This window comes from Dicentrarchus labrax, unplaced genomic scaffold (genome assembly GCF_905237075.1).
Source record: "Dicentrarchus labrax unplaced genomic scaffold, dlabrax2021, whole genome shotgun sequence".
Classification (NCBI taxonomy): domain Eukaryota; kingdom Metazoa; phylum Chordata; class Actinopteri; family Moronidae; genus Dicentrarchus; species Dicentrarchus labrax.
The window spans coordinates 7,017,209-7,030,122 of record NW_026136721.1 but is presented as its reverse complement, the minus strand read 5'-3'; the positions used below and the strand labels follow the sequence as shown (position 1 = coordinate 7,030,122).

Genomic DNA, 12,914 nt, shown 5'->3' with positions numbered 1-12,914 from the left:
ATTGTTAATAACAGAATATGTATCTATTACAAAAAAAATACTTACAGTTTAAATTACTACCCAGTTACCCCATCATTTCTTAACTTCCCATATTCTTCCTTTGTATGTACATGTATGTACTGGCAAGGCAAAGCATTTTTATTTATAAAGCACATAATGCACAAAGGTAGATTCAAGGTGTTGTACGGAGTAGTTACAAGCAAGACAGTTCAAAGATAAAACAACACAATTCAAAGTTAAAACAGCACAGTTCAAAATAAAAACAACAGTTTAAAAGAGCATAGTAAAACATATACCGATCAGCCATAACATTGTGAGCACCTGGGCACCCTGGTGGTCCCATACCAACAGACTGCTCTGCACTGTGTGTTCTGACCTCTTTCTATCAGAACTGTTTCAGCAGTTTGAGTTACAGTAGCTCGTCGGTTGGATCAGACCACACGGGGCAGCCTTCACTCCTCACGTGCATCAATGAGTCTTGGTCGTCATCTTGCCCAGGTCACCAGCACATCAACTTGCTGGTGACCCTTGAGAAAAAGTAATAGAATAATATAAGTAAAAAATAAAACAATCTTAAATTTTATCTTTGAATATATCATCTGTCAGAATCGCATTTTTGCACTGTTTGCATTCGGTTTTATTCTTAACGTTTGCCTATTCCTTTTCAAGCCCTGTATAGTTTTGTTAGGAAATGTGATACAGAACTAATTAACAATAACTTTATTATCACAACTTTTTATTCAAGACCAGCAGTTCATGAGAAATTGCCAGACTTGCCTCATATTGTAATGTCAATGAAGACTTAGATATTTATCCTGATATATTATTAACAGCTTTATGAATAGTCACACTGCACTACCCTAGCCTTGACAGCAGTTTAATTGTTAGTGGTATAGTACTATTTAAAATGCTTAAAGGTTACCTTGTGTGATGTTTTTGGTATAATTTAGGAGTCATTGCTACTTACACTTGTCTGTTGAATTAAAATTATTATTATACACCATGGGTTTACCACACAATCCTAGCAGAAACAAATGTGAATAAATAAATAAAAAGAAAAAACAAAATACACTTGTTATTTGCATTTTACACTTTAATACATTAAATATTGCATTTTAACATATATATATATATATATACAAATGTACACTACAGAGCAATCACCACAGAATGCTAGACAATGTTCCTTACAGTGTAATGCAATCAAATACAAAATAACTCGACTATGGATATTAAATCTCTCCTTGATTACATTAGATGTAAGAGCTTTTATATTGTGCCTGCTCACTGTATGTGGTTCATATGGTTCTCTGTCAGTGTCAAGCAGTTAGTAAAAGTTGTGTGTCTAAGCTTGTGTTAGGTCAAACAAATATGCATATATGTTTGTCAGTACACTTAATTGGTGTAAAACATGTACTTTACATTAGATCTGTTCTCATGAAATTGGTTTTGTATTTGGAAAAAGTCACAGATAAAGTATGTTCAAACATGACACATATTTAAAAGCACAGGTGAAGTCACAATAAATAATGAAAAAATTAAACAAATCCTTGAGTTTCTTCATAAATAATACATAGTAAGCCTATGGATAGGGGCTAAATGCTGTGGAAATTAGACCATTGTCCGTGTCCAGTTCTTAATTGCAAAGAATTGCTGTAAAAACTGCTATGACTAAAAGCAAACTGGTTTTATTCGTGACTGCAGAGGAGGCAGCAGTTGTTGGCTCTGGGGCTGAGGCTGCTGGTGGAACTGCTGTAGCTACTACTACTGTTTCATCCACTACTGTTGTTGTTGTAGTGGTTATCCCTGGGGAAGATGTGGTAGTTGTTTGTGGGGCAGCTGTGCTAGTTGCTCCTGGGTCTACTGTGGCTGTTGCTCCTGGGGCTACTGTGGTTGCTGTTCCTTGAGCTACTGTAGTTGTTGCTCCTGGGGTTACTGTGGTAGTTGCTACCGGGGCCTGTGTGACTGTTGCTCCTGGGGCAGCTGTGGTGGTTGCTCCTGGGGCTACTGTGGTTGCTGTTCCTTGAGCTACTGTAGTTGTTGCTCCTGGGGTTACTGTGGTAGTTGCTACTGGGGCCTGTGTGACTGTTGCTCCTGGGGCAGCTGTGGTTGTTGCTACTGGGGCCTGTGTGGCTGTTGCTTCTGGGGCAGCTGTGGTTGTTGCTCCTAGGGCAGCAGTTGTTGTTCCTTGGGCTACTGTCGTTGTTGCTCCTGGGGTTACTGTGGTAGTTGCTACTTGGGCCTGTGTGGTAGTTGCTCCTGGGGCAGCTGTGGTTGTTGCTCCTAGGGCAGCAGTTGTTGTTCCTTGAGCTACTGTGGTTGTTGCTCCTGCGGTTACTGTGGTGGTTGTTACTGGGGCCTGTGTGGTGGTTGCTCCTGGGGCAGCTGTGGTTGTTGCTCCTGGGGTTACTGTGGTAGTTGCTACTTGGGCCTGTGTGGTAGTTGCTCCTGGGGCAACTGTGGTTGTTGCTCCTAGGGCAGCAGTGGTTGTTCCTTGAGCTACTGTGGTTGTTGCTCCTGCGGTTACTGTGGTGGTTGCTACTGGGGCAGCTGTGGTTGTTGCTCCTGCGGTTACTGTGGTGGTTGCTCCTGGGGCAGCTGTGGTTGTTGCTCCTAGGGCAGCAGTTGTTGTTTCCTTGAGCTACTGTGGTTGTTGCTCCTGGGGTTACTGTGGTGGTTGCTCCTGGGGCCTCTGTGGCTGTTGCTCCTGGGGCAGCTGTGGTTGTTGCTCCTGGGTTTACTGTGGTTGTTGCTACTTGGGCCTGTGTGGTAGTTGCTCCTGGGGCAGCTGTGGTTGTTGCTCCTAGGGCAGCAGTTGTTGTTCCTTGAGCTACTGTGGTTGTTGCTCCTGGGGTTACTGTGGTAGTTGCTACTTGGGCCTGTGTGGTAGTTGCTCCTAGGGCAGTTGTGGTTGTTGTTTCTAGGGCAGCAGTTGTTGTTCCTTGAGCTACTGTGGTTGTTGCTCCTGCAGTTACTGTGGTGGTTGCTACTGGGGCCTGTGTGGTGGTTGCTCCTGGGGCAGCTATGGTTGTTGCTCCTGGGGTAACTGTAGTAGTTGCTACTTGGGCCTGTGTGGTAGTTGCTCCTGGGGCAACTGTGGTTGTTGCTCCTAGGGCAGCAGTGGTTGTTCCTTGAGCTACTGTGGTTGTTGCTCCTGCAGTTACTGTGGTGGTTGCTACTGGGGCCTGTGTGGTGGTTGCTCCTGGGGCAGCTGTGGTTGTTGCTCCTGGGGTAACTGTAGTAGTTGCTACTTGGGCCTGTGTGGTAGTTGCTCCTGGGGCAACTGTGGTTGTTGCTCCTAGGGCAGCAGTGGTTGTTCCTTGAGCTACTGTGGTTGTTGCTCCTGCGGTTATTGTGGTGGTTGCTACTGGGGCCTGTGTGGTGGTTGCTCCTGGGGCAGCTGTGGTTGTTGCTCCTGGGGTAACTGTAGTAGTTGCTACTTGGGCCTGTGTGGTAGTTGCTCCTGGGGCAACTGTGGTTGTTGCTCCTAGGGCAGCAGTGGTTGTTCCTTGAGCTACTGTGGTTGTTGCTCCTGCAGTTACTGTGGTGGTTGCTACTGGGGCCTGTGTGGTGGTTGCTCCTGGGGCAGCTGTGGTGTTTTGCTCCTGGGGTAACTGTAGTAGTTGCTACTTGGGCCTGTGTGGTAGTTGCTCCTGGGGCAACTGTGGTTGTTGCTCCTAGGGCAGCAGTGGTTGTTCCTTGAGCTACTGTGGTTGTTGCTCCTGCGGTTATTGTGGTGGTTGCTACTGGGGCCTGTGTGGTGGTTGCTCCTGGCCCTGGGCAGCTGTGGTTGTTGCTCCTAGGGCAGCAGTGGTTGTTCCTTGAGCTACTGTGGTTGTTGCTCCTGGCGCAGCTGTGGTTGTTGCTCCTAGGGCAGCAGTGGTTGTTCCTTGAGCTACTGTGGTTGCTGCTCCTGGGTTTACTGTGGTTGTTGCTACTTGGGCCTGTGTGGTAGTTGCTCCTGGGGCAGCTGTGGTTGTTGCTCCTAGGGCAGCAGTTGTTGTTCCTTGAGCTACTGTGGTTGTTTCTCCTGGGGTTACTGTGGTAGTTGCTACTGGGGCCTGTGTGGCTGTTGCTCCTGGGGCAGCTGTGGTTGTTGCTCCTAGGGCAGCAGTTGTTGTTCCTTGAGCTACTGTGGTTGTTTCTCCTGGGGTTACTGTGGTAGTTGCTACTGGGGCCTGTGTGGCTGTTGCTCCTGGGGCAGCTGTGGTTGTTGCTCCTGGGGTCACTGTCGTAGTTGCTGCTGGAGCCTGTGTAGTTGCTGCTCCTGGGGCAGCTGTGGTTGTTGCTCCTGGGGCCACTGTGGTTGTTGGACCAATGGTGGTTGTCGTTTTGGCAACTGTTGTGGTTAGGACAGCTTTGGTGGACGTTGGAGCAGCTGTTGTTGTCGGGGCATCTCTTGTTGTTGGGACAGCTGTGGTTGTTGTTGGAGCAAGTGTAGTTGTCGTTGGGGCAGCTGCGGTAGTTGCTGGAACAACTGTGGTTGTCATTGCAGCAGCTGTAGTGGTTGTTGGGGCAGCTGTGGTTGTTGTTGGAGTAACTGTGGTTGTCGTTGCAGCAGTTGTAGTTGTCAGGGCAGCTGTGGTAGTTGTTAGAGCAACTGTGGTTGTCGTTGCAGCAGCTTTTGTAGTTGAAGCAGCTGGGGTGGTTGTTGGGGCAGCTGTGGTTGTCATTGGGGCAGCTGTTGAAGTTTGAGCAGCTGTGGTGGTTGTTGGGGCAGCTGTGGTTGTCATTGGGGCAGCTGTTGTAGTTGGAGAAGCTGTTGTGGTTGTTGGGGCAGCTGTGGTTGTCGTTGGGGCAGCTGTTGTAGTTGGAGCAGCCGTGGTTGTTGTTGGGGCAGCTGTGGCTGTTGTTGGAGCAACTGTGGTTGACGTTGGAGCAGCTGTAGTTGTCGTTGGGGCAGCTGTGGTTGAAGTTGCAGCAGCTGTAGTTGTCGTTGTGGCAGCTGTTGTAGTTGGAGCGGCTGTGGTGGTTGTTGTTGCACCAGCCGTGGTTGTCGTGTAGGGCAGCTGTTGTAGTTGGAGCAGCCGTGGTTGTCGTTGGGGCAACTGTGGTTGTAGTTGGAGCAGCTGTGGTGGGTGTTGGTGCAGCTGTGGTTGTCATCAGCGTTGTAGTTTGAGCAGCTGTTTGTAGTTGGGGCAGCTGTGGTTGTTGTTGGAGCAGCTGTTGTAGTTGGAGCAGCCGTGGTTGTTGTTGGGGCAGCTGTGGTTGTCGTTGGAGCAGCTGTTGTAGCAACTTGGTTGACAGGAGCAGCTGTGGTTGTTGTTGGGGCAGCTGTTGTAGTTGTTGCAGCAGCTGTGGTTGTCGTTTGGGGCAGCTGTTGTAAGTCTGTTAGCAGCTGTGGTGGTTGGGCAGCTGTTGAAGTGAGCAGCTGTGGTTGTCATTGGGGCAGCTGTTGTAGTTGGAGCAGCCGTGGTTGTTGTTGGGGCAACTGTGGTTGTAGTTGGAGCAGCTGTGGTGGGTGTTGGTGCAGCTGTGGTTGTCGTTTGGGCAGCTGCTGGTAGTGTGGTGGGGCAGCTGTGGTTGTTGTTGGAGCAGCTGTTGTAGTTGGAGCAGCCGTGGTTGTTGTTGGGGCAGCTGTGGTTGTCGTTTGGGCAGCTGTGGTTGTAGTTGGAGCAACTGCGATTGTCGTTGCAGCAACTGTGGTTGACATTGGAGCAGCTGTAGTTGTCGTTGGGGCAGCTGTTGACGTTTGAGCAGCTGTGGTGGTTGTTGGGGCAGCTGTGGTTGTCATTGGGGCAGCTGTTGTAGTTGGAGCAGCCGTGGTTGTTGTTGGGGCAGCTGTGGTTGTTGTTGGGGCAACTGTGGTTGACGTTGCAGCAGCTGTGGTTGCCGTTGGGGCAGCTGTTGTAGTCGGAGCAGCCGTGGTTGTCGTTGGGGCAGCTATGGTTGTCGTTGCGGCAGCTATGGTTGTCGTTGCGGCAGCTGTTGTCGTTGGGGCAGCTGTGTTGGTTGTTGGAGCAACTGCGGTTGTCGTTGTAGCACCTGTGGTTGTCGTTGGGGCAGCTGTTGTCGTTGGAGCAGCTAGTCAGTAAGATTATGATCTCATACTTTAAACAAATTAACATAAAATGTTTTTGTTGCAATTAATTACTTAAACTCACCAACAAACAGGAGAAGGACGATAAAGATCTTCATCATCATTGTTGGAAGGTGCTTGGCTGTTCAAAAATAGAATCAGTTTTCAGTTCAGTTTAGACGGTAACAACAGAACAGTGTTTGCTTTCAGATATGACGGTTTTCTTATACTTATGCATCTTTACAGACCTCATTGTGAATCACAGAATAACCAAACTGTATATAATGTGACACTATATCCTGAAAATAATTTTCTTACTTTCATTAAACTATCCACTTTATATTTAACACAAAAATACTTTGTTAGCTGAAATATGTATGCAAGCTGCTACTATTTATTTGGAGAAAAAATAAATGTTAATTTCGACAAATTAAGGTTATCATTGTTTTACCATCAACATCTACATGGTTTTGGGAATAAGACTCAGTGAAACTTTTAAGTAAAAAACAAGTGTCAATTTACCAAAGAATATTAGCTATAGTTACACATCATAATTAAACAATCAGTCTTGTTTCTATTTTCTTCCAGAAAATGTTTTAAAAGGATCACAGAGAAAACTGTTAACATAAAGTAACTGTCATACCAATGATAAAGATCAAATGTATGATTCAATAGTTACAATGTAATTGAAGATAGACAGAAAAGACAAACTGCCTTGATTGAAACAAATTTTAATCATATCAATACTTACAGATTTTATCCGATGTTGACTTGCCTTCACTGCAGTGATTGAAGTTGCTGAAGTGATGCTCTCTAATTCCACCTGTTCAGTATCCTTTTTCTGTTTGCTAGTTGATGTCCTCCACTGAACAGACAGCAGCTTATATATTCACACAAAGCAGGTTGAATGACATCAGGCTCAGAACAAAGACGTAAACAATATTTGTGAGTAATGTGAATTAGGTGTGGCCACCCTTTTATTCATCCTTCTTTTATCATGTTAATAAGTTATGTAGTGAGGAAAGAAACTGGTTGAGTAACATTATTATTAGATATGACGTTGGATGGACAATTTTTTGGGGGGTGGGGGTTATTTGTGATGTCATTGTTAACATGTTATATTCCTGATAAGATGCCCCAAGCTTTTTTGTCATTCTGTAGCTCATGTTTTATTTTAAGTGTTAAGGACTGGAAGAACTGTAGCTTTAGAAGAGAATGTATTAACTCTAAAGACAGCAACTAGAGTTTCTAAGTTGTGATGGCTTTGATTTTGGCCTGAATTGTACCAGACTGAAATAAATTGAACTTTGCATCATGTGCATTTTGAGTTCCTACAAGCCTCTAACTTTAACACCTCATTCATCTCAAGGCTTTATTTGTCTTTTCTGTTGATACTCCTTCACTGTTTGTCAAAAATACACTTTGTGTTTGGGCATTGTTTGGTTTGAACATGCTGAGGCAGCTTGGTCGGCTGGTACGACATAGTACAAATACATTTTTTATAAAATAATGGTACAGAGAGAAACTAATTTTAGTTGTCAACAACTTACATGTGTGTTCTGTGAGTGCCAGGTGCTATTTTGTACAAATGTGGAATGGCTTTGGTTTATTTTGACTTTTAACAAAATTAACACAGCAGTTTAAACTTGAATTGTTTTTATTATCCTTGTTTTTATCAAATAACACTTGAAACAACAAACAGGGTGGTTAGTGTGTATTCGCGCTTTGAGTGTGACTAGAAACACGGTATACAAGTGCTGCCCATTTACCTTTTACATGTCACAGAAGAAAAAATTCACACCTTCCACCCTGTTTCTTTGAGACTTTGTGAGGCCTTCCAGATGCTGCGTCAGCACCCTCTGCACTTCAGGTTTGCAGGTAAGGCTTGGACAGTAATTGATTAAAAAAATGTATATATTCAACATTTTATTAACAATGAAACTTGGTCTGGGTTGGGCTCTGGCACAAAACTGCTTCTGTGGTTTGGGCTTGGTTCCGACCTGCACAGAATCTTTTGGGGTTAGGTTGGGTTGGGCCTGATATTTTGTGCCGGATCAAAGCTCTAATATGCACTTCTAAACTCTGAAATTGACTGCATCTGGCCTGATGCCTAAAATTAAAACAGAAACAAAGAAATGTTTAGATGAATGCGTCTGCAAAATGTTCCCTGTCAACATATTTCATTTCTTTTAAATCTTCTCCTAAAGCATGATTAATATTTGATCATTGAAAAACAAGACATTCTCAGCTGCCTCTCACTTCACAAGCAAACACTTAATGGGCCCTATCTTGCCGATCTGAAGCACAAGTATCAAACGCAAAACGCAAGTAGCTTTGTGGGCGGATCTCGGGCGCTGTTGCCATTATGCCGGCGGGATAAATGACTCTTGCGCCCAGCGCAAATCTAAAATGGGTTGGTCTGAAGTAGCTACATTAGTCATAGGTGTGGTTTGGGCGTAACGTGCAATAAACCAATCAGAGCGTCATCTCACATTCCCTTTAAAAGCAGGCGCGCTTGTTCCATGGCGTATTGCTATTATAACGGCGGATTGGCCAGGCGCACGCCAGGAGCGGTTCACTGCCGACGAGACCGACATTCTCGTCAGGGCTGTAAAAGACCAAGAAGTGACATTATTGACATGAACTAAATGTAACACAGCCATACAATAAATCAAAACAATGTAACGCAGCTTGCAGGAAGAAGACCCTGGCCTCGGGAGCAGTGCGCACGGGCCGAGCAGTGCGCAAGGGCCAGCTGAGGAGGGAGCAGCGCAAACACCAAGGTGCAGAGGATCCAGACCCGCTACACGCCGGAGGACCACCCATTCCTGCAGCTAACCGGGTTTGACATGCTGGAGCGGGAGCTGTCCGGGATGCGGCACAGTATTAATGCCCGTCTTGACCGGGTGGCGATGTTGCTATTGCCTCTCAGGTGCATCTCCTCAAGTCTGCACCCTTAAAATAGCATCTGAATAAGCGCCACTGACTTTAGACTAGGTTTTTCCTGGTCTGTGGCGGAACTGTTTTCTGAAACAGCAAAATAGCACCAGGGAACGTTTGCGCTGGAACACGCCTCCTCTTTTCGCTGAACCGCCCTCCGGAGCGCAAGTTCATTCCCTAATTTAAGGACGTGCGTCGGTGGAGGGAAAATTCCAATGTGCGTCGAGTGCAAAATAGGAATTATACAAGCGCCAGTGTACAAAGTCAATTGCGCTGAGTGCAAGATAGAGCCCAATGTTTGTTTATGACCTGTGTGCAGCCCTCATGGATGGTCACACTCATGTACCTGGTGATATTAGAATAGTTACCTGGTAGTTAAAAATGATAACTTCTCTTTAATTTTTTCCCAAACACCAGATTGTTGCCCAGTAATTGTCACATTGTAATTCTCAATAATGTTATATGTACCCAATAGTTTAAAAAAAACCCTGCCAGGTACCCCCTTTATTTCTTGACTTCACATCTTGTTCCTTTGTACGTACTCGTATGTATTGGAACATACTGTACTGATACACAGTACAATAAAATCCACTGTAAATTCAGAAGAATGACACTGTACTTTGAATATATATATGTATTTCACCTATAAAATACTTACTTTATGTTCATCTTGGTTCAGCTTTGTTGTTCTTCTTTTGACTACCGTAAGACTTGAGTGAATAGCCCGGGCATTTATTTGCTTCAGTAACTTAACTTAACCTGCATTTATTTGGAACAGGCCTTCTATATGAGACAGGCAGAAATACTATCAAATTGTTAATTTAAACCAGTATGAGTATTACTTAAAAACTAAGATATCGATTGATATATCAATTACAAATCATTCATTTGATCACACGATACTTTGGTGTTGATAGTTTCTGTAAAATGAACTGAAGGATTAAACTGTAGAGAATCTAACTGATGTGATGATGTGCAGCATCCATATTGAAAAAAGTTGTCATGTGTTTTTGCCTGCATACTGTATAAAGCACTTTGGGTTGCCTTTGGAGATGAAATGTGTTATATAAACAAATTTGCATTAAAACATGGAGTTAAAATGTCTTTATGCTTAAACTTGGCCAACAAAATTGGTTCTGATTCTGGGACAGAAAACAAAGTTATTTGGTTGCAATCTAATACAAGAAGTGCATTACTTGCAACTGTTCTTGTGTTGTCAGTTTCACTACTCCAGCTGTATTATTTGGTGTCTTATACAGGTCCACCCATGTGGGCTGAGCATTTATGGGCACAGCACCAGGGGCAGAGGTAAAAGAATAAAAAGGGCAACAGCGCACAGAAAGTCATCATCATATATTATTATTATTTTTACATGATATGTCATATATGATGATATATACCATTATGTATTGTTTATATGATACATATTCAGTATTAACGCACTAATGACAAACAACCATAGTCTCTGTGTTAAGGAAAATCCAATGGATGTTTTTTCTGTTAGAGGTGGAAACACAAAATCTGCTGTAGAATCAAGAGGTGGCTACACATGACAAAATCAACATTTTTGATTCCACATAAAACAGCTACCCCTATTGACTAATTAATAAGAAAGTAGCCTGACACTTTGACCAATTTGCTTAGTGCTCATGAAGATGGATCTGTTGACATCTGAGCTCAGCAGCTCTGCTAATTTCACTTATAGCACATTTGGGACTTCTCTGATGGGTTGTAAGGGAAGTAAAAAAAAAAAAGTAAATAGTTCAGATGGGATTGTTTAGTCAAGTCTTTCAAGTTCTGCTTGTATTTAAACACTGTATGATTTGCAGCAGTGGTTAGTAATGGATTTCAATTAACGCAGAGGGGTAAAATAGTAGTTTTTTTTTTCAAGAAATTAGTACTCTTCATGTAGAGATGGGTACCGAACTTCAGTACTTTTATAGCATCGACCAAACTACAATTATACTACAGAGTATTGAAACATTTAATTTCAATAGCAACAGAGTAAACCTGATCAGCATCAGTGTGCCCACGCAGCACACAACAGCTGCTTATACACCCTCACAACTTGGGAACTTTCTGCTGCTTGTTGGTTAACTGGTGCAGTTAACCTGTATCTGCTCGTCTGTGAGTTCGTTCACGTCATCGTCCGCTGTAATGGAAGGCTCAAAGAGAGAGAGCAACATACTTAAGTTGATGGCAGATTGTTGTCAGATAGGTAGCTGGTCTGTAAGAAGGAGAAAGTAAGAGGTCTTACTCTGCCACTATTTCCCAGTACCATTAAAGTCCTGCATACAGTCATTCCCTTCTTCTTGTTTAGGTTAGTTTATATGTATTGCTGCCATACTGCTTGTTATTAATGTTCCTTTGACAATTATTTATAGTGTTTATATATTCCAATACTGTACAGATTTTATTTAATCATTTTAGTCCAGGTTGAGTACTAAAAGTAAACTGTACTTTACTCAAGTATATTTTTTGAGGCAGTAATCTACTTTTTACTTTGCTACATTTGCATTTTTACCTTTGTTACAACTAGTCTGCTCTAAATGTGGGGACTGAGCGTAGGGGGGGGATGTGCGAGGAGCACCTCTATGCTGAGTTGGCCACACCACGTTGATGGCAGCGCAAAACCCAGAGCACTCTCCAGAGTTAAATTAACACTTACAAATGTTAAACATTTAACACTATGCCAGAGTTCCTTCTTTAACTCCCGAAACAGAGTTACAGTAACACTAAGAGATAAGACAAATAACACTGCTCTGAGTTAAAGGTTTTACTATTTGGGTAATGTAACTCCCTAAAGGGTCAAATCTACACTAAAAAGATGTTAAAATTGTATTAAAGGAAAGAATATACAGTATATACCTCATATCAGTGATGTGTTGAAAAACGCGTGTTAAAACGGCCAAAACGTGTGCTAAAGTGCCCTCTTGGGAGCCAAAATGCATGCTAAAGTGCCCTCCTGGGAGCCAAAACACGTGCTAAAGTGTCCTCTTGGGAGCAAAAACGTGTGCTAAACTGCCCTCAAGTGCCCTCTTGTGAGCCAAAACGCGTGCTAAAGTGTCCTATTGGGAGGCAAAAACGCATGCTAAAGTGCCCTCCTGGTTGGCAAAATACACTAAATTGCCCTCTTGGGTGGAAAAAACACTCAACTGCCCTCTTCTAACTTCTATTATTAGGTAGAGATGCCTATTGCATTTTTAAGGAGGAGCTATGTCACCACGTCTTTTGGGAATAGCTTTTCAAAGCTAACAAGTAAAGTTAAAAGTTGGGTTAGCATTGCATATCAGGGTTTCCGCCAGGTTTAAGTTGACTCCCCGCCGGGGTAAGCATCTGGGATCATTTTTATAAATGCTTTCTTGAAAATGCCTTTTAAACTTCAGCTTGCAAGTTAAGGACAGAAAGTCTTGTTAGTAGGCTAATGCTATTGAGAAGGCTATTTATGTTGGGCCCTTTGTTGATCTATATTGAGCCAGAACTATATCTCACAGAAGCAGTTTGGATTATCTGGTGCTAATATGGTGTTAAAATGCACTAGAATACAGGAAATGGCATCTACTTAACTGAAAATGTTCTGGGGGGAGACCCCCAGACTCCCTAGGGATTTATTTCCTGCATACATCCATGTCACTGTGTGTTCTTCACAGTCCAACGTTGAAATCCACACAGTTCTCGTGGATGCTGAGCCTAACAGCAAACTAACCTGAGTAGTCTGTCTAGTTAGTCTGTTTTAAGGCTATATAATGTGCCATTTGTATAACATATAAAACATGTCTAAAGTGCCCTCTATACTGTAAACCCGGATAAGTTGAAAAAAATTGAGGAAACCGGTTGCCTTAAAAAAATCAAGTAATGTTTGATGAAAAACTTGAGTGAATTTAACTTAAAAACACGAGTATTGAAATTGTTATTTTAAGTTCAATGCACTAACCTCCAGTTGATTTAACTTAGA

The 12,914-nt window shown here is 43.4% G+C and overlaps 1 protein-coding gene and 1 long non-coding RNA gene across 2 annotated transcripts; both read right to left on the bottom strand.

Moving 5' to 3' along the window:
• Nucleotides 1-1,072: 1,072 nt before the first annotated feature.
• LOC127354976 (GATA zinc finger domain-containing protein 14-like) lies at nt 1,073-4,396 on the bottom strand. Its single transcript, XM_051385386.1, has 3 exons — nt 4,356-4,396; nt 2,152-2,598; nt 1,073-2,079 (listed from the first exon to the last, which is right to left on the bottom strand). The coding sequence occupies exons 1-3, from the start codon at nt 4,394-4,396 to the stop codon at nt 1,845-1,847; spliced, it is 723 nt and encodes a 240-aa protein (XP_051241346.1). The 3' UTR covers nt 1,073-1,844.
• A 1,115-nt stretch (nt 4,397-5,511) lies between these two features.
• Nucleotides 5,512-6,940, bottom strand: LOC127354385 (uncharacterized). The gene is made up of 3 exons (XR_007881535.1): nt 6,771-6,940; nt 6,105-6,161; nt 5,512-6,006 (listed from the first exon to the last, which is right to left on the bottom strand). It is a non-coding gene; the product is annotated as an uncharacterized LOC127354385 (long non-coding RNA).
• Nucleotides 6,941-12,914: the final 5,974 nt, after the last annotated feature.

Excerpts from the sequence above, each read along its gene's own strand:
- LOC127354976 (XM_051385386.1), bottom strand. The coding sequence starts at position 4,396 with ATGCCCCGACAACAACAGCTGCTCCAACGTCCACCAAAGCT. Across the intron at positions 2,599-4,355 it reads CTCCAACGTCCACCAAAGCT|CTGCCCCAGGAGCAACCACC; the intron begins GTCCTAACCACA and ends CAACAACCACAG. Across the intron at positions 2,080-2,151 it reads CCTAGGAGCAACAACCACAG|AGGCCCCAGTAGCAACTACC; the intron begins CTGCCCCAGAAG and ends CAACAGTCACAC.